General features: G+C 37.4%; 1 protein-coding gene across 1 annotated transcript in view; it reads right to left on the bottom strand.

Moving 5' to 3' along the window:
• CFTR (CF transmembrane conductance regulator) overlaps positions 1 to 27,032 on the bottom strand; it is a 160,803-nt gene that overhangs the window by 105,570 nt on the left and 28,201 nt on the right. Inside the window, exons 3-7 of the mRNA XM_072764891.1 lie at positions 24,062 to 24,170; positions 9,748 to 9,963; positions 5,942 to 6,031; positions 4,678 to 4,841; positions 3,718 to 3,843 (exon numbers count right to left, since the gene is read on the bottom strand). Coding sequence (XP_072620992.1) covers positions 3,718 to 3,843; positions 4,678 to 4,841; positions 5,942 to 6,031; positions 9,748 to 9,963; positions 24,062 to 24,170 — 705 coding nt within the window. The remainder of the gene's footprint in view (positions 1 to 3,717; positions 3,844 to 4,677; positions 4,842 to 5,941; positions 6,032 to 9,747; positions 9,964 to 24,061; positions 24,171 to 27,032) is intronic.

Genomic DNA, 27,032 nt, shown 5'->3' with positions numbered 1-27,032 from the left:
TGTAAAACCTGAACAGAAGCTCTCAAGGCTTTCTGCCTGTGTTCTGATCCTAGCTCCATCCTATGTGAGCTGTGTGACCTCGGGCAAGACATGTGATCTCTCTGGGCCTCAGTTACCCTCTCTGAAAGGGGGGGCAGTAATGAATATACCAGTGTCTTAGACATCTTACCTGTAAATATTATTTTTAAGTTATAATTTATAATCTCAATTATAATTACTATTGCTATTATGAGAGTATTTTAATATCTTGAGTCACTTCATCATTAACTTGGAAGATTAGTGAGACTTTGATTCAAATGCTTTGTTTGTTGGGTGGTGTTTTAAGTAATTAAGTTGGAAATGAGGACAGCATTGCCAGATTTATGAAGGAAAAATACACTTTTGTGATTCCCTAGTGGATTCTTAACATTTTAGAAATGCTAGCTAGGCTTTGAAGAACGCTAAAAATAACATAGAAGCCACAAAAGAATGGTTTCCCAAATCTTAGCATAGGAGAAAATCACCTGAGAAACTTATTAAAATGCAGTCTCAGGCCCACCCCTCAGAGATACTGAATAAGTCCGTAGGCTTCCAGCATCCATGCTTTAAACAAGAACCCGAGTGATTCTGTTGCAGGTAGTTCTTGAAAAATTACAAAAGAACAGCTACTATATCCTTTCCGTCTCTCACTTTATATAATTCTTTGCAAAAAAAAAAAATCATTTTTTAAAAGATTTTATTTCTAAGTAATCTCTACAACCAAAATGGGGCTCGAACCCACAATCTCAACATCAAGAGTTGCACACTCCACAGACTGAGCCAGCCAAGTGCCCCTGCAACAATCATTTTTACTTCTGATCTGGTCTGAACTGTAAATGTGAACTTTTTTTTTTTTTTTTTAACACATGTAGAAGAAGTTTCAATGCTCCAGCAGGTAGAAAATGGGGAGTGCAGATGCTGCTAATGAAAGAGAACAATGCTGCCTTCAACCTCCAGCCCACTCTTCCAGGACTAGAAAACTTCGAGTCAATTGAGATCCTCCTATTCAGCTCTTGCAAGAAAAAAAGCAGCAATGAACAGATGAGCAGAGGGTTCTGGAGGGAGAGAGCAACAGCAATAGCTGTGCCTGGCATTTAGGGTGCTAGTTCACACATTTGTAGAATTCAGAGAAATTTTCATTCTCAAGTAGTAGAACTCAGGGGGGAAAAATATCTTTTTTTTTAGTCTGAAAAAAAGTATAATCCTGAGCACTCTGATACAGAAAACAAAATTCAATGTGTCCATCCCAGGCTGTGATTCACAATCTAATGTGGTCTAATGCTTACTTATTTCAATCACTTGGAGCTGAAGGCAGATTGTGATTTTAGAATCTCACTGGGGTTTGACCCCTGGCTCTGCCAGTTACAGCCAAGCCATCTTTAGTAAACTGCTCTTCCCTTTGGTTCCTACAGAATCCGCCTGTGCGGAATGGAAACAATACCATCTCCCTGGAAGAGTCACTGCCAAGGCTAATGAGAGCTCAGCGGATGGCCTAGCACTTAGAATCCTTAATCTTCAACAGAAAAAAAAACAAAAAAAAAAGAGAAACATTGGCTAGGCTGATGTTAATAAAATGCTAGAAAAGAGTGTTTACAAAAATGTTCACAGGTTTGTGATAATTGTTGTTGAAATGTATTAGAAACAGTTGAGGAAAATGGAAGAAGTGGTATGACAAGAAAAAAATAATGGACTCACGAACATTTATAAGGATCACGCAGAAAGCAGTACTCTCCATAATAAAATCACTTGTACTTTGTGAGTCATAAAAATATTTTATTAGTTTCTTATAAAAAAAAAACTTGAAAGTGACTTTATTACAGGAGAGCAATAAAGGAATATATTGGCAAGGAGTTTCACACAGTCTCTGCCCAGGACCATCTGGGCCCAGGCTGAGGTAATCACCCCTCGAAGCGCATCCTGCCAATCTCTTCCAAGACATTATATTTGCTCTTTTGAGTATCAGAAGCAACTCTTGCTTTCCCATATTTATGTCAGCACTTCCAAGCCTTTTCAAGTAACAATTTCATGCCAGGTTAAGGAACCAGATTATACAAGTTACAACCAACCGTTGGCTATTAGAATTGGTCAGACAGAAATACAAAATACAAAGGGTGAATTTCATCTTTTGAGGAAGAGGAAAAATAAAAATCAAAGTCAGGAAAAGTCAGCACCTAGAGTGTCCTGAACAGGAGTTTATCTTGACGCCCGAGACAAGCAGATGCTCTGATGAACATTTCATCCCATTCTTGGGATGCCTGTGCTCATAGGCATAGAAGTGACCAAGGGGACAAGTATGATGGAGAACTCACTTGTTAATAAGAAAAACAACTTCAACCAACTAAACAATTCCCCAAGATCTTTAAGGCTGTTTCTGGAAAGAAAATACAATTCCTTTCCTGGATTTGCTTTGAAAAGCATAATAAAAACAGGTGACCAATAATGTTTGGGAAATATTTACTCTTTCACTCTTTCTATTTACATGGCAAAAGGACTTGATATTTCAGCATTTCTTTTGTTGTTCCAATCACACACCTGCAGCTCAGTTACCACCCTCTACCAGAATCAGCAACCCCAATTCCTCATAGCCATATTCACACTATCTAAAAGGGTACTCTGCTCTTTAGTATATTTTTCCCTGTGAAACTCTCTTGTGCCATAGGAGCTGAAATGATCTGATTTTCAACAGTAGTATGCCTATTACTGAGTCTCCTAGAACACTTTTTTTTTTCTAGAACCCTTTTTGATTGCAGTTTGTAAAACATGGACCTTGACTAAAGAAAAATGGTCTCGTGGCTGCAGAAATACCCTAATTTATATTATGCCCCAAATATGTCACAGTTACCATACCTCAGTCTGGGCTGTACTTTTTGGCTGGATATAATCTTTAACAATCAGCAAAAGAGAGGTTATCTGACCTGAAACAAGCTAGAGACAGGTGCCAAGCACTGATTTTATCTCAGGTGATGGCTTTTGTTGCTTGAGCTGACCTCTTAAATGCAGGGTTTTTAGAAACACAATTTATGGATATTACCCTGCATTATTATTAAGTTAAGGAAAAACAATGATATCTAAACCAAAGAGAAGAATTTCTTTCTTTTTTTATGAGCCATAACATAAGTGAAGTGGAATAACAAAAAATCACTTCATTGGTTCAGAATTATGACTCTGGTAGTTTCATTTAAGGTTTCAATCAGCTTCCAGCATTGTGATCATTATTTCTGTCAAATAAAGCATAATAAGCAGCTATAAACACAGACAGGAAATTCTTTCATGAGGCATAAATATCCTTGTAATTAAAAACAACATATTTAACCAACTATATACAACTACAGCCCATGAAAAGGACTTTATGTCACTTGATATTGATGCATGAATATTGATATAACTTAAAACAATTGATTGTCAGAAACTTCAAATATGAACTGGGAGTAAGTCTGTTGTGACATACTTATTTTTAAAATATTAAACAGGGACACCCGGATAGCTCAGAGGTTGAGTGCCTGCCTTCGGCTCAGATCATGACCCCAGGGTCCTGGGATCAAGTCCCACGTCGGGCTCCCTGCATGGGGCCTGCTTCTCCCTCTGCCTGTCTCTAACCTCTCTCTCTGTGTCTCTCATGAATAAATAAATAAAATCTTAAAAAAATAAAATATTAAACATTAACAAGCTAATTATATTGAAATTATCAGAAAGACTTACTGTCTTATGTTTTCAATTATTTTTTCCATTGCTTCCTCCCAGCAGTATGCCTTAACAGATTGGATATTTTCAATCATTTCTGAGGTGATCACGAGTCTTTCATTGATCTTTCCAGCTCTCTGATCTCTGTAAATCAATCAATCAAATACTTAGTAAAACCAAGTTAAACTGTCAGCAAGAACTATAAAAGCTTAAAAAAAAAAGCCACACTTCTTATTAAACAGATGGACATTTATGTTATTATCTGACAGATGACAACAAAAATAATAGCTATCTTTTAGTAAATGCCCTCTATGTGCCATTTACTACTAGACACATTCCATAGACTGTCCAGTGTTGGACACTTCACGGTGGTGAAGTCCAAGAGAAATGGTTATCTACACTTTAAAGATGAAAAATCAGAGACTCCGTGAGACAAAGTAGCCCGAGTCAGGTCACATAACTAGTAAGAGTACAATCTAGGATTCAAGCCAAGCGCTAACAAAGACACTCCAGATTTTGTATATGTTTTATCATCTTCTAGCTGACAAATTCTAGAAGGCCTCTATCACAAGCTGGGACTGTATCACTGATTCATTCTGCAATAAAAAATAACTAAGGCTCTGGTATGATGATCTATGAACCAGAGTATGAAAAACCTACAAGACTCTACCTAAAATATATGCATTCCCTCCCATGTACGTATATGCTTTATCCATTCTACCTGAACCTTATGATCTATAAAACTGAACTCAATCTTCACCTATTTAAAAAGAAATTCTGTAGACTGATAAGCCAAAAAATGTCCTGTTGATATAGGGAGTATTATTCACACCTTAAAAACAATTCCTTTTTCAGTGACACCCAGTATGTAGATCCCGGTTCAGTAAATAGAGCAGGCCTGATTCTACTAGAGTTGACTCTTTGGAAATCTGATTTAAAACCCTTCCAAGCCATCAAGCTACGTAACTAGAGTGCTACCTGTATTTCATCATCATTCTTCCCAAACCAGCTTGGAAAAGAGCGAGGACTATGAGGAAAGCAAGACCACAGAAGGCAGAGGCTTGTAACAAATCCCAGAGCAGCCCCATCAGGAGCGTCACTTGTAGAGGAGCAATCCACACAAAATGCGCCAGTGCAAGTCCCTGGAAAATAAAATCACAGTGAAAACCAGTGACAAACAAATGAGCCTGAATGAGAAAAAGGAGCACAGCAAGGTCATAAAATCAAACACATGGTTCCCAGCATGCTAAAATCAGGGTGTTTGCTATGTGCAGCACATGGCAATGTGCTTAAACATTCTGCAAATAGACTAGGATTTCCCAAGGAACAAATTTCAAGTCATTGCACTTTTAAGTATTTTTATTCAGTGGAATTAAGATTAAATAGCATAAGTATCATGTCAGGGGTTTATTTTAAATAACTTACTTCTATCTGGATAAAGCAAGAGCCATGGTGTAAACATGAAAGAGCAAAAGAGTCTCCAAAGGCTCAGTATAACAACTCTATCACCTGACAAAATATTAAGAATAAATACATGCTTAATTCAATAGTAATTTGTTGAGCACCTGCTGTGGGTTTAACACTATGTTAAATACTAAGAATGCTAAAATAAATAAAACACACTGTCTGACCTCAAAGACCTTGTATTTATTTGTGTCATAAGACAGCACTGAACATGAAGTGCTCAGCATATCATATTCAGCCAAAGTAAATAACTGATTTAAAGTACTAAAAGGAGGGGCACCTGGGTGGCTTAGTCAGTTAAGTGTCTACCTTTGGCTCAGGTCACCATCCCAAGGTCCTGGGATCAAGTCCCATGTTGGGCTTCTGGCCTAGCAGGGAGTCTGCATGTCCCTCTCCCTCTGTAGCCCCCCCTGCTTGTGCTCCCTATCTCTCTCTCTCTCTTTCTCTCTGTGTCAAATAAATAAATAAAATCTTTAAAAAAAAGAATAAAGTATTAAAAGGAAACAGTAAAGTATTAAAAGGGATCTGATAAAAATTAAATTTCAAAAAACTTCATGCAATATTCAGCAAGCCGAGATGCCTTTGCATTGGGTGGTTCCATGAGACCCCAGAATGACACTCTGCTATACAACCGTAGCTTGTAGAAATAAGGAAGGTAGGGATATATATTATAATATATATATATTATTATATATACTGTTAACTGACCCAGGAAAACCCTTGGGGTTGTAGGAGTTATAATAATAATGCATAAAACATTAAATCAGTAGGTACATACTTCATCGAATTTGTTCAGGTTGTTGGAAAGGAGACTAACAAGTTGTCCAATACTTATTTTATCCAGAACACGGCTTGACAGCTTTAAAGTCTAAAAGGAAAATGGGAAGTTAGGTGATGTGGACAAAGAGAAGACAAATATATGAATAAGTAACATCGTATCACAGCTAAAGAATTAGGTATTTTTAAGTAAAGGTAATGAAAATTATTACTTTATGTTCATCTACCTTGGTATTTTCTCAGACTTATAAATACTTCTCTTCACAAAAAATACTATACTAGCATGCCTGTGATTATTTCGTTTTTCAGCATCTAGACAGCAATGACATGTTTTCTACTCCAAAACAGGAATGATACAGCCCATTTATATAGTATAGAGGTTTTGGTAGGGTTTTTTTGTTTTGTTTTTATAGGAAGCAAAGTTTGAGATTAAAACCTATAACTTTGGGACACTTGGGTGGCTCAGTGGGTTAAGGGCCTGCCTTCAGCTCAGGTCATAATCCAGGAGTTCAGGAAATCAAGCCCTGGTTCCCTGGTCAGCGGGAAGTGTGCTTCAGCCTCTCTCTCTGTCTCTTCCCTCTGCTTGTGTTCACACACTCTCTCTCCCTCACAAATAAATAAAATCTTTAAAAATAAAAAACTTAAAAACCATAACCTTAGAGTAACCCTACTGACCTATAACAGAGTTCTATAATAATTCTATTGAATGAAGTTACAGTTGAAGTCGACAAAAGTATATTATGAATCATTAAGGATTTTTGTGAAAGACTGTATTAACGATACAAAATCCTTAAATAGTACAAAGAAAAATATACCCCATACACAAATATAATTGTTAAGTAGATAATCAAACACAATTATGAAAGATCACTGTTATACTTAGGCTGTAAAATTCAGTAAGAATTGATTAGCCATTAGATGCCTTTGATTGGAGAGTACCCATCCAGCATTGTTTCAACTGAATATATCTATATTGAGCACTTAAGTGATGCAAATCACTGGAGTCAAGGCTTCAGGGATTATTATTAGGATTTACTAATGCATTGTTCTTTTTTTTTTTAAGATTTCATTTATTTATTCATGAGAGACACAGAAAGAGGCAGAGACACAGGCAGAGGGAGAAGCAGACTCCCTGCGGGGAGCCCGATGTGGGACTGGATCCCAGGACCCTGGGTTCACGCCCTGAGCTGAAGGCAGACGCTCCACTGCTGAGCCACCCAGGCATCCCCACTAATACATAATTCTTGCCTCAGGGTGGAGGTAAATGAGCTAAAGGGTGCAGAACATAATAGGGTAGGTAAGAGAAGGTTCACACATCTGGTTATAAAAATCTGCACTTTATTGAGGAGATAGAATTTAAGACGGGTGGGGAATAATGAACAGCAGTTAGATTAGCACAGATGAAGAAGGAATCAAAGCACTTCATTTCAAATCACTATTAGAACAGAAGGACAGGGAAAATTCTATCGAGCTGGGTTACACATGACTCAGTAAGAAACTGTCCATCTCAGGGGATTTGAGTCCTCTCCAGAGGCCTTCGCAGGAAGCTATGCACACAGGGAGCACTCAGTGAATATTTGTTCGTTTTAATTACCTCTATCTTCTAGGAATTCAAAGGATAAATTTAATTTGTATTCATTATTTTCTTTTATTTTTAAAGTTTAATTGACGTATAATTGACATACAATCCTGTCTTAATTTCAGTTGTACAACATAATGATTTGACATTTATAAATGTATTTAGATTTATCATCTAAAATATAATTTGGGGGTGCCTGGGTGGTTCAGTGGATGAGCATCTGCCTTTGCCTGGGGTCCTTGGATTGAGTCCCCACATCGGGCTCCCCACAGGGAGCCTGCTTCTCCCTCTGCCTGTGTCTGCCCTTTCTCTCTGTCTTCATGAATGAATGAATAAAATCTTTTAAAAAAAATAAACACAATATAATGTGAATGCCTAATAGTCACAGATCTTAGAACAATGCAGAACAGCACTGTAGTACAAACATTGGGATATTGTAGGAAAGAGTTCGTGGCTGCCTGCCATGTGGATGGAGCTGATCAGAGATGGGACCAGTTAACTTTAGGCTCACTTTAGGGACCAAACCACAGCCACGGTGAAGATACAATTGCATTCTCTGGTGATGATGCCAACGCAGGCCAATAAGTGTGCCTAGAGGGGTAAACCAACCAGGTAATAACACAGCTATTCAAAAATGAGAGGAGGAAGGAGAGATACATTAGCCTCTAACTTTTCCTGAATGTGTTCTGGATCTGTAAGTACATAGATTGCTGTGTTTGTGCTAAATGTTATATAGGGACTTATTTACAAACTAACCCTCTCCTTCTTTGATCCCCCCTTCCCTTGAGCCCAGAGTACTTCATACCTCTCTCCTCCTATATAACACAATTTGCCTTGCTCTATCACCCCAGTACTTCCCCACTCTGATATCTAGATAATCCCCCATGTCAAGGACTATTATTTACCCATTTCAGAAATTTCGAAGTTTTTGCACAGTTTTCCATACTTTTTAGGTCTTAGTTTCTTAAAACATTTTAGGCATAAAACAGGGATAATAGTTCTTACCATAGAGAGTTTTGGAGAAGATGAAATGAAATAATATATCCAGTTCACCTAGAAGCTTGTCATGGACGTCCTTAGCTATTATCCATCATTATGATAATATGCACTTTTCATAAATATTTTTTAAATTGAATTGAACTTTCTTTGGTGTTCATGCTGTGCCATTCTATCTTCTAAGTGATATCTAATAATTTGTTCACTTACATAAAATTTCTGGATCAAAATAAAATTCTGTTGATTTATTGCCCATCTTTTCCTGGTACTTGTGAACTGATGAGATTGTAACTGAGGTGATCCGATTAAACTGTGGACTCCATTTTTTTTTTCTTATGCCTCCATAAAAGGCTGTTTTGAACAATAAAGTATGACTATCAAGGTTTTACAACACAACTGACCTTGCCTCTCTGTTATGGAGTGTTATGGGTTATTTGCTTGAGGTGATTTCAGATCCATGTCCCTTGTAAGCCAAGTATATAAAGTTTTTACATTGGGGGAAGAAAAAGAGAAGAAAGGTAAAGCAATATCCAAATGATTCAGCCAAAAGAGCTTTCTATAATGAGATGGTAGATCCAAGCAGTCACACGTTGTGTAGAAAGCCATACCATGGAAATGACCTTACATTGTGTTTCTAAGGTAGGTAAGTCTTAATCTGCATTCACCTAAATCATGCTTCAGAAACTTGGGCTCTTGTCTGGACAATGCACACAGAAAAGCCAAGGAGGTTCTGATGGCTCCCGTGCATGTGCCGTTGCAAAAATTCTTAATTTACAGGACTCACAGAATGACAAAAATCTAACTCAAAGCAGTGGATGAGCGGATGCCACCACTGTGTCTTAACTAATTAAAGCAGAAACTGTTAATGCTCGGATTAGCACTAACAATTACATCCTATACTCTTGTTATTGAGACCTAAAGATAACCTGGCATTTTACCACAAGACGATATTATACCAATGACATTTATGCAGATAATAAGCATTGTTTTAATGGAAGCCACAGATTCTAAAAAATGATGACATGACTAGTTTTTTAAAAATCCATAATACAGGCAGTTTATAGAAGATGTTTAATAATTATTAGCTGACACGAACTGTATTGATTACCAAGGAAAACTGGAAACATTAATTATTGTTGCCATTTACTTCGCAGGCATATAAAATTGATTTCAGCATTTACCCCTTATGTGTATCAACATGACATTTAAAACATGTTGCAAGAAAGCATTACCTTCTTATAAATCAAACTAAACATAGCTATTCTGATCTGCATTCCAATGTGATGAAGGCCAAAAATGGCTGGGTGCAGGAGCAGCGGCCTCATGATAAAGAGAAGGCATAAGCCAATGGCTAGGTAAATTGCAATGGAGCGTTCCTGCTTGTTATCTGGATCATAGGAAGCTATGATTCTTCCCAGTAAGAGAGGCTGGACTGCTTTGGTGACTTCCTAAAAAGAGGAAAAACAAAGAAATTAGATTTCATTTCCTTGTCATAAAATGGCCCCACAATTTCCACACAAAAATTTCCATCTTTAGAGAAGGATTTAAGATGGGCTTACATTGAGGGCCACGCCATATTGACATTATTTTCAATATTTTTATACTTTGAAATAAGATTTGATTTGGGTTATAGCAAAAGTCATTTGGAGACAAATTTATATATAAGGAAGGTATCTCTGAAAAGTGAAGAGTGACCATAAAGTAAAGTAAAGGTATGGTTTCTGGAATAGTGTGTTCATTGGTAATATCGACATAGCGCTGAACAGTTTATGAAATACTTTCATCTTTTTCATGACAGCTTTAGGAGTCAGAGTAGGCATTATTATTTTCACTTTGCAGAAGAAGAAACTAAGGCAGAAGACACCAAGTGACCTGATAAGGAACTAGAAGCATTCTGAGTAGTGGTATTTCCATAATAAAATAGCTTCTCAAGGCAACCACAATAAAGGGGAGCTGCATGCAGGCACTGGTGGCATTTAAATTTAGCCACTTCCACTTCCAGTGTCATGTCCTTCCTGGTCTGGAATAGGTATGGGCTTCAGGGAAGGAGCATTATAACCAATTCCAACCTCAGGCCCGTTTCCAGTGGTTTATCAACTCTTCAAAGACCTGTGAGTTAACACAGGAGGACTAAAGTTGTGTTTCCAAATGCATCTAATCAGGATCTTCAATTAACTACTAAATCAAACTGTCCATCAAATCCATTACCACCACTCCTGAATATATGGGAATAGATTTGAGTTCAAATGGTGTCTCGTCCATCTTACTAAATTGCTTTCAAAAGGGAAAGACACATAATCTCCCCACCTTGTTCTAGGATGGCCCAGTGAAATGGGGATCTGAGGCTAAACCCTGCAGGGACGTGATGCAATGCTAACTGATTCCATTTCAAAGATATATTTTCCAGCCAGACTGGTAAGCCAGCATTGTTCAGTTTACTCTCCTTGACCCTTAATTTGCTTTGATTCCCCCATTTTCTACAACCTCTTTTCTAAACCTCAAGTGCCCAATACAACAAGCTTTCTTATTCCCAATAAATGAAAATGCTTTTCTCTACCAACAATCATCCCCATTAGGAATCCTAGCCTATACAGAGCCGTTATTGATTGACCACTAGCTATTCATACTATACCTTACATTCAATGTTTCATTTCAAATTAACTGTGTAGACAAGGCTCTGAATATAAGGAAAGAGTCAAACCTTTTTTAAAAAGTTTCCAAACTGGGACAGACCAGGTGACTCAGCGGTTTAGTGCCGCCTTCAGCCCAGTGTGTGATCCTGGAGACCTGGGATCGAGTCCCACGTCGGGCTCCCTGCATGGAGCCTGCTTCTCCCTCTGCCTGTGTCTCTGCCTCTCTCTCTCTCTTTCTCTCTCTCTGTCTCTCATGAATAAATAAAATCTTTAAAAAAAAAAAAAAAAGAACTTATTGGGGGATCCCTGGGTGGCTCAGTGTGGTTTAGCGCCTGCCTTTGGCCCAGGGCATAATCCTGGAATCCTGGGATCGAGTCCCACGTTGGGCTCCCTGCATGGAGCCTGCTTCTCCCTCTGCCTGTGTCTCTGCCTCTCTCTCTCTCTCTGTCTATCATAAATAAATAAAATCTTTAAAAAAAAAAAAAGTTTCCAAACTAATCACAAGATGGGCTATAGTTTTCTCATCTCACATAGCCATATTCTCAAAATGTTTGAATTATAACTAAAAAATTAAAAATTAAAATTAAAAAACTTTGAATTATAGCAAACAGAAAAGTACTAAAAAGAAAAATCACTTACCTACCTGGATATACCATGTTTATAGTTGCCATATCTGCTAAAAAGCACTTATTTTTTAAAAACTTAAATAAGAAAAAAATTAAGAATAAAAAGTAAATAAGTACAGAAATTACTGCTTGTTGGTGCATATCATTTTGTGTATGGTTTATACTTTTATGGCACATGTATCCATCTTTAGAATATACAGAAAAGAATTAGTTCTTAGGTTTTATATTTATATAAATAGTATCACACTATGCTTTTTGCAACTACTCTGTATTTAACACTGTGTTTTTAGCATTTATTTCCATTGATACTTGTATATCTACCACATTTACTCTAAGTGATGTTCAATAGGGTATCCTCGAATAAATCAAGATTTGTCCAATTGCCTTACATTGGGGCAGATGGGTTGTTTCCATTCTTAAACTACTACAATCTGTGCAAGTGATGCCCTGGCTATTTCTTTTTAAGTTTCAGAGACCCATGCCAGACTTGTCTAAAATAGATAACTTTATTTCAAAATACCTCCTTAGACTAGGAAAATGAACTGTCAAAACAAATCTTAAATTTGAAAATATAGGTATAAATTTATCTGTACTATAAATATAATTTTTCATGGTGTGTTTGGTAATATTTCATCCTCAAAATAACTTTTTTCTTTTCAAAATAACTTTTAGATCAATATTTCATTCTAGAATTTTTCTGTATTATTTTATTCTTTGTAGACAAATGTCAGTACCACATTTACTTTAATTTCCTTATCCTCTAATATTGGGTTTGTACTTGGCTAAAATGCTCTCTGGAGTTGAAGTTAAGAACACTGGATTTGTATGCACTACCCTTGTTAGAAGTACTGTGTCATCAACAAGTGGAGAGTAAGGAGCCTTGGTGTTTACCACGTATACCAGAAAAACATCATTCCTTACTCATTTTAAGACAATAACTGGGGGGACGCCTGGGTGGCTCAGTGGCTGAGGGTCTGCCTTCAGCTCATGGTGTGATCCCGGGGTCCTGGGATCGAGTCCTACATCAGGCTTCCTACAGGGAGCCTGCTTCTCCCTCTGCCTGTGTCTCTGCCTCTCTCTCTCTGTGTGTCTCTCATGAATAAATAAGTAAAATCTTTAAAAAAAAAAAAAAAAGACAATAACTGGGAAAGTAAGGATTCTGACTGCTACTCAGGAATCCATGCTTATATCATAATCACCACAAATATCTTTCACCCTTTCCCAGGCCCATATGCCTACATAGGTATTCTCCTGATAATACATCAGAGAATACAGAACCACTGATCAATACCACAGTATGTATTCCTAAGGAGCAACATCTACCCATGGAATGCTAAATTGAGCATTCTGAGGAAAAAAGAAAAATACTTTGGCAGTCGAGCTGTACACAGAATTTTTAGAATTAGAAATGTACAGGTATAAATTTTTTTCCTACTGAGTAATTTGAACTACAGTCCCTGCCACTGTCTAGCCAGTATATTTTTGCCATAACCGGCCATCTCTATCACAACAGACTTACTTGCTAAGGAGTTATTCAGTTGCAATTTTTTAACAAAATAAGTAAAATGTGTCTTAGTCTGATTCAGGCATCTATTTTACACATATTCATTGCTGAATTGGTCTTCACCTTGCCTGTACCAACAGATGACATGCTCATCCTTTAAACAATAATGGAAATTCCACAAAGACACCAGTAGTAGTACTCTGGGAGGGCACGTGTTCATACAAAAAAAAATGCAATTTCTTTTTGGCAGAGAAAAATTCCAATAATAGCATCGTCATCTGCAAACAGCAAACTGACATAAACCTCACCACAATATGGAACCGTCAACATTCAAGGACAAAATCACCACTCCAACACCCCCCCCAGCCCCCCCACCCCCGTTTTTCCCTAATCTGTTTGAAGCAGCGTGTTCTCTAATATTTACAATGGAACCACTTACAGATAGCACCTGATTTTTTTTTTTTTTTTTTTTTTAGAAGGGAAAACAATGGTAACCAGCTTAGTCTATGAAGTAGAGTCCTTTACAGAAATCATCCCTGAAAATGACTGGGAAAAACAAAGTCCTCTCTTCTTAATATGTGAAAGTTTTGTATACCCATGGCTTGCACTATTCTGAAATATAAGAAATTTCCCAATTTGCCATCATATAAAATAATGTAAGCAGACTGACACTCGAATGTCACAAGGAGTAACATAAATTTATTTGAAAATTTGATTACGTTTTATTACTTGATTATTACATGTTTATTACATTTTATGAACAAATAAAGATGCAATTTACCTAATGTTTCATTTAGATAATATAAGAAGCCTGATATCTATTTTTAAGCTAGCGTGACAGTGAAATTCAGAAGTCATGAAACCCAAGGTCCTATCCACATTACCTATGCTATCTGTGTCACCTTAGTCTCTTCCTTTCTCTGATGTGTTCTTCATTGATAATCCAAGTGGGGGCAAGCTGATCTTGAAGGTCCCCTCCAGTGCTAACATCTCTGTTTATATGATCTGAGTCTGAGGAGTCTCCTGACAGAGACTGGGGATTCCTTTGGCAATTGTCCTGGCCCACATCCTGCCACGACTACTGGCATTTTCTACTCAAGGAGATACAGATCAGAACAGTGTGGGTTCAGAAGACAATCTGGGTAGAGAGTCAGGTTAGAGAACCACATTCCTGGTGGGAATAATCTTGAGTCCCAGTTTAGATCAGCCTCCCAGAGAAAACTTAAGTAGGCTGAAAAGACCTCCTGGGAGATGTATCTTTCATAGGACCCTCCACACCAAAGCTCAACATCAGCTGTGGCTGAATGTAAATCCTTTCACCATTTCTGTCCTACCTGCATAACTAGGATGGGTCAGAAGCTTCTAGAGAAAGAGAAGTCTGTCTGATATTCAGACTACGAAATTGCAAGTTCAGGTGAAAACAAGAAACTTGGTTTAGGTTTGCAATTACACGATTGCCTTAAAAATTACACTTCTAAACCCAAAGTATAGTTGATTATTCTGATACAAGTACATGATTAGTTGAAGAACTTCTAAGATTACATGACTTTCTATGGTGTGTAGCCAGAAAAATCATCACCATCATTATGTCAACTTGTCTTAAACACATTTTATGTCTTTATTCCCAGGAATACTAGGACATTATTTGAGAAATATTGAGAAGTTAAGGTTTCTATTAAAATTAATGGAATACCAATATTGTTATCTCAATAACAACTATCAAGAAATCTGATAAAACTTCAATACCAGTTTCTGATACATGTTCTAAATATACTTGGATATAAAGATGTTTCGTTAACCTGAGAAAGAAATTCTCCCTCATGACAACAATCAGCACCAAATTAATTAATACCAATAAACTAAGTAATAAAACTCCAGAAGTGTTACTTTTAGGGTTAGGCAAACACAAACAATAGGAATACTGGCTATTAGAACAATTTAACATTTTTCCAGAAATTTAAGTGAATCAAGAGTTTAATAGGTAGAGGTTTAAAAACTAACTATACTAAGAAAATAGATTCCTATATGCCAAGCATAATAATCAATTAATTATCTCGATAATATAACAATTTACTTAATACATGAAACATTATAAATACAAGTAATTAATGTATGTACCTTAAATACATTTTACAAATGTTAGTAACACATAAATTTTAAATAAAAGTCTTAAGGTTTGAAAAATTCCCAATAAAGAAAAAAACAGATATTGTGAAAATTACATTCCCCTCCAAGTTATTTTGTAAGACTAACACAATCCTCATCAGAATTTCAAGTAGATTCTTTGGAACTGAACTTTCAGCACCAAAGTAGTAGGGACCCTTCGCTTTAATTTCTAAAACAACCTCAACGTGATATATAATACCTACCACAGAATATCCACCCAGCAAATATTTGTTGAGTCAATGAATAAATGATTCTAAATTCCATATGAAAAAAATGAGAAACCAGTCAAAAACATTTGAGGAATAAGAAAAATGTCAGAGGGTTTACATTACTGGATATTAGGTCATATTATATAGCTATTTTAATATGTGGCATGACAAAGAAATAGAGTGATTTATCTGTGAACAGAGAGTACCCATAATAATTTTATATATAATATGGCATTTTAATTAGTGGAGAAAGGCTAAATAATGTAATAAATGATGAAGAAACTGGATATCCATTTTTAAAATTAGATTTCTATCCCAAACATCCACTAAAACAAATTCCAAATAGATTAGATATTTTCATGTAAAAACATAAATATTTGGGGGGGGGGCTTTTAAAAATGATGACAAAAAACAGAGAACACAGGAAAAGGTATATAGATTTGGCAACAAGTTTTTAAAAATTAAAATGGGTAAAAACTCACTAGAAACAAATTACAGGCTGGGGAAAACATTCTCTCGTATATCCACAAGAAAAAGACAAATGCTAAAAGGAAAAATGCAAAAAAGGCAGAAAGACATGTAAATGCTTAATTAATATATAAAAACTGTTTAAACTCACTGGAAACCAAAAGTAATGCAAGTAAAAGTAATAGCATACTTTTTCTCACTGAACAATTTGAAAATATGTTTTAAATGATAATACCTATGATTGGTGAGGATCGAATTTACACAGTAGAGTAGCAAGAAAGTCAGTTAATACAATTGCTTTTTGAAAGCAATTTGAAAATCTGCTAAAATTAGCTTTTAAAGGGATGTGCACTGAAGGATTGTTTGTAATTATGAAAAATCAGAGGCAAGATAAGTAAATATTTAACAATGGGGAACTGGTAAATTATGACACAGCCACATGATTCATTAAACATTAAGGTGATTCAGTAGGCAAGTATATAATGATATGAAAAGGCATTCACAATATATTAAGAAGGGAAGCGGATTTATAACGTATTATATAAAGTAATGATTCCTCTCCCTTTATTAAGTATATATTCCCATGGGGGGGGTGGGCGGTGGGAAAGTGGATAGACCTAAATCTACCAGAAATTATCTGATTACTTTCATAATCTAAAAAAATACTTAAAAGAATAAAATTTTGGATAGGAAGTTGCATGTCACTTAAGATAATTAATAGATGGTAAAAAGAAAACGCGCGTACAAAAAAAATAATAAACACAGGTATACTAGATAAGACAAAAAGAGTACTGTGCTTATATTACCAAAGCAAAGTCTTATGATTTGGCTTTTGACAGAGTGAACAAGGGTGTCAAATTTTTCTTTACCTTGATATACCAGAGTCTGGTGGTAATTTCTGGCTTCATACAAGTGCTAAAGGAAGAATTTTTCCATATTAGGCATAGAAAATAAGACCTATCCACTATCATAATTGTTTAGTTTTTATTAAAATGTCTATACCACATCAAGAATAGAATCTCTCAAAAAATACTATCATAACATCTGTCTACCTCCGAATCATGCTTTTAGATTCAATGCCTAACTCAAAATGTTTTGCTTCGCTATTTTTCTTTTAGTGTTTATTGATACATTAACTTACCAGCGATGCTCTCACTAGAAATCTAACCGATAGTCTTCATGGTTTATAAGAAAAAGTTCTTGGATTTGTTGATATAGTGGAATAGTAGGATTAATCCAGAAAATGAAATAAGGGAAGACGTGTTAAAATATTGCTTTTAATTTCTGAAGTAATGCTTAGAATCTTTTTTTCTTTTTTAAGAATCTATCATTTCTAAACACTGGTGAAACATAGTCCTGTGCCCTATAAAAAGTACTTTAAGATTACTTATAGCATTTAGAGGGAAATGCAAATAATTTGTGCAGGTAGGCCTATTTTCTATTTAAAGACAGAGGAATAGCTATCATTTATGAAGCACTTGCTACGTACCCAGATCTATTCAAGTTTAAATAACTTACCCAGTGTTCCAAGGCTACTAGGTGGCAAAGCTAGGCTTTGAACCAAACGTTTGGCTTTAAAGCCATCATCTTATTCATAACCATAAATTGAAATGGAAAAGTTATTAACAGGCCAGTTTCTCAGTTAAACATAAGTGCAAGGATTATGATTAGTTCAACATCGACCTGGCAAATCAAGTTATAAGTTTAGATCATCGTGATTTAGATAAGTGCCACCTCTCTGGGACCCGTAGCATGGACATATAATTTAAAAGGCTTTAGAGGGATGCCTTGGTGGCTCAGCGGTTGAGCACCTGCCCCTGGCTCAGGGCATGATCTGTGGTCTCAGGATCGAGTCCCACATCGGGCTCCCTGCCTGGAGCCTGCTTCTCCCTCTGCCTATGTCTTTGCCTTTCTCTGTGTCTTTCATGAATGAATAAATAAAATCTTAAAAAAAAAAAAAAAGGCTGAAGAGATCATAGAAATGATACACTTTACTACAACCCCTTTTTATAATATACTCAAGGAAATGGAGATCCAGGCAAGTTCTTTGATTTGCCCCCAAGATCATGAAACAAGCTTGAGGCAACAGGGTATGAGCATGCCCCATGGGAGTTAAGGGAAAAAAAAAAAAAAAGTTCTACCTTTGAAAAAAGATACATGCTTGAGTGCATCACATATATTTTACCTTTTTTCACCATATTTTTCATTAGTCACTACTGGATGTTGGTTAACTACAAGAGCTAAAAATGCACCATATTCTTACCAGGAATGGGAGGCCTGGATGTCCTCATATCCAGTTTAAGTTTAAAAACAAAACAAAACAAAAACAAACATGATTACAAACAATTCCTAATTTACAAGTCAATTTTGTTCCAAAATTCCACATGAAAGAACAGGAGATGCATTTTTTCTTACATACAGGATTCTCCTGGACATGGTGTTGGATTCCTAGGTTAGCTTTCAAGGGGGGGTGCCTGGGTGGCACAGTTGGGTGCCTCGGACTCTAGGTTTTGGCTCAGGGTCTGAACTCAGTGTCATGTGATCAATCCCCACATTGGCTCTGGGCTCAGTCTAGAGTTGGCTTGAAATTCTCTCTCACTCTCCCTCTGCCCCTCCCACTCATGCTTGCTTGCTCTCGCTCTCTCATATATAAATAAACCTTAAAAAAAAAAAAAAAGCACATATACATCTATGGACACCTGGGTGGCTCAGTAGGTTAAACGTTGGCTTGCCTTTGGCTGAGGTCACGGTCTCAAGGTTGTGGGATTGAGCCCAGAGACGGGCATTCTGCTCAGTGGCGACTCTGCTTGAGATTCTGAGAGTCTCTCTCTCCTTCTCCCTCTGCCTCTGCCCCTTCCCCACTTCCCCACTGCCCACACTTGTTCTCTCTGTCTCAAATAAATATTTTTGTAAAAGTACATATACTGCCAAACGTTCTTGGAGCATCACTCTGTCCAAAGAGTATTCAAATAATTTGGTACATAAAACCCAACGAGCTGTATAACAAAGTTTCTACAGAAAAAGATGTAACGTCTCCCCCTACTGCAATCTTGGAAGAGAAACAGAGTCCCTCTTAGCCATGTATCTTTGCCTTCTCCCTGCGCCCTGTCATCTGCTTCTCTCCAGTGCAGTCCAGGGTGGGAGGGTGGGGGGTGGTGCAGGAAGACACAGGAAGTTAACACTAGTCACTTTGGGACTTTCCAGTATACCTCCAGCTGCATTTTAGTGTCAGTGGGATCCCCCCCATCACTTTTATTCAGGGGCTCCTTGGTCCCAATGAATCTATTTACTTCTCTTTCCACGACTATTCTTCTCCCACAGTCCTCCAAAGCCTTCACCTGAGAGCTTTTAGAATGTCAGGGTCTCTCCAGAATCCTCCCGAATCAGAATCTGCATCTTGGTTCCATCCCGAGTCACTGGTATGCATCTTAAAGTTTCAGAAACATAGCTCTTCTGTCATTAAAGAGTTAATATTCGTTTTTAAACTTTTCCGTATTATCATTAAGAAAAAAAAAAAAAAACTAGAAAGTTCCCTCAGTGCCACCCAACCGCTCCCCTGAGATTCTAGCAAAAGTCAGACGCATTCAGTGATAATGTTGGTGCTTATCTACCTGAATCAGAATCACGTGGGGACCTTAATGAGGCTACTATTATCCTAGGGTCCATCCCAAACCAATTAAATCACATTATCTGGGGTGGGGCTACCGGATACTTTAAAGAGTGATATAAAAATTCCTTATATTTCAAAGAACTCTAAACCCAGAACTTCAAACTCTTCTTGTCACCAGAACCGCAGAAAGGTGTAGATGGCTTATTCTGGTGGGTAGCACAAGGAAGTGTGTTTAGAGATGGGGGTTCTAGTAGGGAGTAGAAATAGGATAATAGGATATAGGGGGGAGTTTAGGAGATATAGCATGCAAGTCACTGGGAGGGCTAGAGAGGCAGCTACATATGGGAAGAGGTAGAGATGGGAAGGAAGATGAGAAAGAGGTCCTAGCCTACAGGCATCTAGAAGGAGGAGATCTGCTGGAGATGGCTGTCTTTAGGTAGGTAATTATGTGAAAGGGACATATGTAAGTCGAAGCCTAAACCAGGGACCGTGTGCAGAATTCCCCCAAAACACTCTCCTTAGCCGTGGGCTTGTGTTCGAGTCCCCACTCAACGTCTTTGTCAAAACATAAGGGACAAAGATCTTCTGCAGTACAGACCATGGGACTTGAGGACTCTAGCAACATTAGTACTTGGACTCCTTTGTGTCCTTAACCTTCTTGGGGTTTAATGAATAAAAGGAGTTTGACCCAAGTTGCACGAATGCTCATCCCATGTTGATGATGGAAATACGCCCAGGGCTACCTAGGACCCAGGAAAGGAGAGCCATGTGCTCTCCGTAATCTGCTTACAGAACTCCCTCCACTTGGCTTGCCTCTCACTATCCTTAATTGACCCTCATAATCAGTTTTTCAACAGCCAGTGTCTCTTTGATGCTAAGAGTCCTAAATGTGATGATCATGTTGTATCTGGCTGCTGAGTCAGATGGAGAAAAAACAAGTACATGGTTAATGAAGAGAGGCCATAGCTAACATGATTTAAAGTTACATCAACTGTTGCAGAGAGACAAGCTCCTTTATGATGGCATTTCCTTTTTTCCTTAACCTTTCACAGTCAAAAGCAAATTTCATAGTACTTTTTCTATCAGCCCTGAAACCAACCAAAACCTCTTTAACATCACAATTACCCTGATTCAGGGAGACCAAGAACGTACAGGATATTTTGAAAGCATGTCCACCTTTTACCAAGAGCGGTGGTATAGCAATCTCAAAGATCCTCACTCATTGAGGAAGACAAACCATGAGAGACTCCTAACTCTTGGAAACACACAGAGGGACAGAGGGTTGCGGAAGGGAAGGTGGGGGGGGGGGATGGGGTAACTGGGTGACAGGCACTGAGGAGCGCACTTGACAGGATGAGCACTGGGTGTGATACTATATGTTGGCAAATTGAATCTAAATAAAATATATTTTTTTTAAAAAAAGGATCCTCACTTTAACAATTACCAAAGACTTTGACAATTTCATGGACTTTTTTTTTTTTTTTTAATTTCATGGACTTTAACAATTACCAAGCGGATACACGCAGAGGAAAAAAGGGATGCCTAAAAAGAATACCATCAATACTAAGGCACTGGTATAAAAGACAGCGGTCTTGTAATGATGGCTACATTTTCTCCCCTTCTTTCCTTCTGGAAGTAACAAGAAGCATGGGGTCCCGAGACGAGGCACCCTGAAAAGCTGCACTTATTTTAATGACCACATGGTTATTAAGACTTAAGTGTTTAACATTTTCACTACTTGGAACTTCACAACCTCAGGGAGGTTTTTTTCTCTGTGACAAAGGTGAGAAAACTCCAGCCTCACCACACCTGTTCCACGACCAATGTAAAGTTTCCTCTCCCACCACACGTATTTCAGCTGCTTTTCCCATCCCTCCTACTCCTCACCAATATCCCCTTGGTTACCAGTAGCAGGTGAGCTGGCAGGAGCGAGCTCTGCCCTTCACACTTGGTGATGGCTCCAGACCTGCAGCTCAGGGCTCAGCCTAGCTGGAGAGCACCTCATCCCTCACTACCACCCATCCCTTTTGCTGGGACACATTTAAGACTTGAGAAGTTTAAGAATAAGTCCTTCTCCACACCCACTCCATTCGTCTACCCCCTAATTTTGTTTATAAGTTTGACCCTAGCACTACTGGTCCTTGGGTGGGTTTCACACAGTTCCTTCTGGAGCATAGTAAGTAAAGGACAAGATTCTCTTTGCTTTCTATCCTGCTTTCTACTGGGATCTTTCTTCATCTTTGCCCCAGAAGTGACCCTGGAAGAAGCTTCAATCTTTCAGCTTCTGTGAAACCTGTATCTCCTGGGATGATGCAAAGAAACTCAGCAGACTCAAGACTGGTTACTAGAGACACCATTCTGTGGATTGGTAAATACAATCATTACACATGTGATTATACAGCAATTATGATCTGATTTTGCAGAAGGGTCATAGGCTTTGGAGCTAAAAAGACCTCTCACTCAAATTTACCAAATGTGTGACTCTGGGAACTTTCATAATTTCCCTGAGTTTCCATATCCTTTTCTGCATATCAGAGATAATAACATCTGCTCCGTGGAATTACTAGAAGAATTAAATAAAACAATCTGCAGAAAGGGCTTACTGCTGAATCTGGAATAGATTAGGTACAATAAACATTAAACTCAATAAGTATTAAACTATATTATGCTACTTTTTTTTGTATACACTACCAAAAAAAAAGGTAAATATGTTCATTTATCATCTCAACTTTCACATTTAGGTGAACTGTTTTGCATGAAACTTCAATGCTGCTGGATAAATTATTTCAGAAACCAGGGTACAAAAAGTGCTTGATCGTGAGGCCTCTCTTTCCACTTCTACACAGTAGCACTTATGTTAATCAATGGAAGCAGCATGTGATGGAGACCATGACCAAGGAGAACTGTCAGTCCACACCCCAGAGTCTTGGTCATGACATAGTTGTTTGAAGTGTCACTCGTTTCAATCCAACAATAACTTACTGAGAATGTCACATTCTTATATATGACCAGAGTGAATTGTACTTCGGCACATTGACTCAAATGTATACAGTATAATCATTAAAACAACCAACAAAAGATTTTGATTAAGTCAAATAGAGCCAGATGCTATGGACGAAATTGTTTTTCAAAGTTCTGAGTGCTCTCACTGAGAAAAACCACCTCAAAGGCATCTTAATCTTGAGCTGCCTTACTCATAGTTATGAACAAAATATCCCCCCCCCCTCAAACCATTGCAGATTTCTATAGGAATAGACAGGTAGAAAGATAGGTGGGTTGGTGGGTAGGTAGGTAGATGTGGGTGGGTGGGTGGGTGGGTGGGTGGATGCACGGATGGATGGATGACAGATAATTTCAAAAGCCAGAAGAATTTTTCCAGGTGTCTATCAACAGCATTACAAAACATTCGGGATCTAAATGTGATCATCTTTGTCAAGATAGATTTCTAAATGCATTTTTCTTGGTACGTACAAACTACAAATGCTTAAAAACATACAACTTGAAATGGCATCTTTTGGGGAGACATTATGGCACTAATTCTCCAATGCAAGACCAATATGAATACATGTGAATCTAGATGGTACTTATACCGAAGAAAATATCATGCACTGTCTTTACTTTGACTAAGTTTGCAACTCATCTTTGCCTTTTATAGGTTACAACCAAGAATTTGAGATGATGTAAAAAATAATAGATCTGAGTCACACTTAACAGCAGCTGGGAAACATCCCAGACTATACTTAAACACCGGAAAGCCTGAAGCTTTCAGACATGGAGCTCTCTTCTCACTGATGAAGTCATAGGAGGCTGAGAAAATCTACTGCAAGAGTACCTCACTGCCAAATTTAAAACTTTGGCTATTTTTCCCTGAAACTCAGTCTGCAGATAGGATTCCAAAATATCAGAGATATTCAAATAGGTAATTGGCTAAACGACTTAATTCTCCTCTGACATTGTGTCATATGACATACTGTCAAATACAGAAAAATAAAAGTGCCAGCAATCTTATATACTAGTAAGAGAATGTGATTTGGGATCATAACAAAAATAAATCTTTTCAAAGAAATTTATTTTACTGAACCTATTTATTTTTCTGTTTATTTCAAACCCATTTCAATTTGTAGACTGCCACCTGGATTCTAGGGCACGTTAGTGTATTTTTACTTGTCTCTATTATAGTGGTTTCTTTGTATTTGGAGTTGAATTAGTCCTTTTATCTGAACATGAGACTACCCTAGTCATAAAAATGAATATAATTACTTTAGATTAAGAAAATTGTAATAATGAATACACTTATTATCCATAATGAATTTACAAATCAGATCCTTACCCCTAAATATAATAAGATTCCATAGAACGCAAATCTCCAGAAAAAGCATCGCCGAAGGGCATTAATAAGTTTGGGGTTCTTCTTTGATGCCAGCTCTCTGTCCCATTCCCTGCAAAAGAATAAAAAATAGGACCAATAAGTTTCATGTGCAAATTTTCGAGCTATTCTATTTCCCTTCATATAGTTTTACTCTCACAAAGACATCCAAGGAGATTAACCCAAGTGACTGAGGAGACAAACCTTGTGGAGATCTTCCAACACCAACACTCAGATATTTGGCAGAATTTGATGCTTTACCATAGATCAATTTTCAGGGAGTTGACTTGGTGACAAGGCCAGATTTATGTATTAAAGGAAGGTACTGAGCTTCTTAAAAGCAATGCAAGAGGTGGACAAATAGAGTATGACTCTTATGAACATATATTAATGTGCTTGAGACAGTGAAAAATAAACAAAAATTCAACTCTCCCCCCGCCCCTTCACCTTTTGATCTTTACTTGTTTAGACCTGTAGTGAATTTTACAAAATTTAACTGCCAAAAAAACCCAACATAAAAGTCAGGTGGATTTTTCTTTTATTTAACATTAGAAGAACTCGTCTAAATGACTGTTTTTGAATGTAGGGGTATAAAACAAATACTGCCAAACTTCATTTTCAGCTATTAAAGTCAGTTATTAGAGTAATAGTCTTTGGAAAACTAGAAGAGAATTAAATTCTATAATTTGTGGAAAAGAAGCCACATAGTCTGAAGGAATGGTGGTATCAAATAAGCTTTCTTTTAAAAACTGGAAATTAATCAGTGGATTATATTTACATTATAGGCACTTCTGTCTGTTAACGAAAGTCCTTTCTCTTCCCAGTGGTTAAAATACATCTCTAAGTGTCACCCTGATCTGCATTACTAAACTGTACAGAGATGAAAAGTTTCACAGGCAAGAACTAGATAAGGGTTTTGCGTTTCATTAAGAGCTAGGTCCATTACTATTCATCTGTGATAATTAGAGGTGGTTTTAAGTTACCCCAAAGGAAGAACACACAACTGGCAGTCTCGGTGCAAAGGAAAACGGCTGCCCCAAGAAGCTCACTATCTACAACACCTAATTACCTATCTCGTCGACCTACCTCTCCACTCTTTCACACCTACACAGGGCTTGCTCCCACCCATATCATCCAGTGGCTCACAACAGGGTAAGAAGCTAAAGATAGAAGCAGATTCAGCCTCTCTTTCAAAGGAAGAATGAGTCAGATGAGAAAGTCAGGAAAAAGAAGTGGTACCAAAGAAATGATTTCAAGGTGGGAGGAAGTGGTCAACCTGAAATCATGTAGGAAGAGGCCATTTTATTTGACTTTAAGAGACCTCTAGTGACCCTGGTCAGTGTTGTTTTGGCAACATGGTAGACACGGAAACTATATTTCAGGGAGCTGAGATGTAAAAGAAAGGTGAAGAAGTGGAGGGACCAGCAGAACAAAGGAATAATAGCTATAGAAGAAGAAGGAGAAGGAGGAAAAGGAGAAGGAGAAGGAAAGGAGGAAAAGAAGGAGAAGAAGAAGTAGAGGAAGAAGAGGAGGAGGAGGTAGAGGAGGAGAAGCAGGAAGAGAAGAAGAAAGAATGGGAGAATGGAGCAGCAACCTGAGGGAAATGCAAGGTGGGTGAAATTTATTTTAATGGTCAGGATTTGAACCATTTATAGCCTGAGAGAAGGAGTTTGCAGGGAGAGGAGGTGGTGTGGTTTCAGCAGCACCATAACAGACCCTGTAAGAATCCCAAACACTGAGAGTTAAATCACAAGGGAAGAAGCTCTATATTTACCAATTCTGTAGCTTTTCGTAAAAATGGATGTGCGGTCTGCACAGTCTGTACAGAGGATCCAATGTTACAAACTGAACCAGATGGGCCAGTGTGCCTCAGCTACGTGGTTACCACCTAACGACCTTTGTCATCAGGCAATTATGAAATGTGGGGCCAGGGTCACTTTCCAAGAGCGCAGAGGTACTAAGTGCTATAAATGGCGTGTCACTCTTCCAAAATGTTTCAATAAATTCTGAATAACAATTTTATTTTTTATAAAAAGAAATGCATAGAGTGAAAAGAGATACAAAATAAAGACAAGGGTAAGAAAGACAGCATTTATGGACTTATACTGGCACAGAGTTGTTGAATTTACAAAATTAGGTATACTTTGAATTAATATGGGAGATCCAATTAAAACAGGAAAAAAAATCTTAGGCCAGATAATACCACCAATTTCAATGTCTTCTATTTGGTAATAAATAAAAATTTATCTGTAGTACACAGGTTCTTATTAACCAAGTCCTACTCTGATTAATCTTTCCCTTGGTATCCATTCAGAACTTAGGTATTCAATATATATTGTTTTATTAATAACTTGCTGATATACCTACAATGTATTATATTGATATATTTTTATCTCTGCAACAATATTAAAGGTTTTCACACAATGCTAGTCATTTCACATTCAATTATCATTCACTTAGCAAATTTTTATTGAGCATCTACTGTATGCCAGACCCTATTCTAAGCACTGAGGAATACATCATAAATAAACCAAACCAAACAGACCAAAAATATCCTTGCTTTCTCGGCACTTGCACCTACTTAGGGCCTAATAATAGGAATTGGTCCTTGATATTGCAAAGAAGAATCTCTTATTCCCACTAGCCTAATTACTTGAATAAAATCAAGAAAAATAAGGCTGAACATCTTACTTTGCCTTGAAAATATTTTTTAAAGGGAAATGAGTTTAATGAAAATAAGGTAAACAAGTTACAAGTCTCAACATTTTTCATTTGGGGGCAATCATTTAGTAGCTACTTTTTCTTTTCCTTTTTCTTCTCTTCTCTTTTCTTTTTTTTTTTTTTTTCCTTTGGTGTAAGGAATGAGCATGTGACCCTAGAGTCTCTGGGATTTTTCACATTTGGCCAAGGAGAAAGGGCTCTTATCTTTGTGATT

Source organism: Vulpes vulpes, chromosome 7, assembly GCF_048418805.1.
Source record: "Vulpes vulpes isolate BD-2025 chromosome 7, VulVul3, whole genome shotgun sequence".
Taxonomy (NCBI): Eukaryota; Metazoa; Chordata; class Mammalia; order Carnivora; family Canidae; genus Vulpes; species Vulpes vulpes.
Note: the sequence above shows the minus strand (reverse complement) of the source record. Positions and strands in the feature narration are given on the sequence as shown.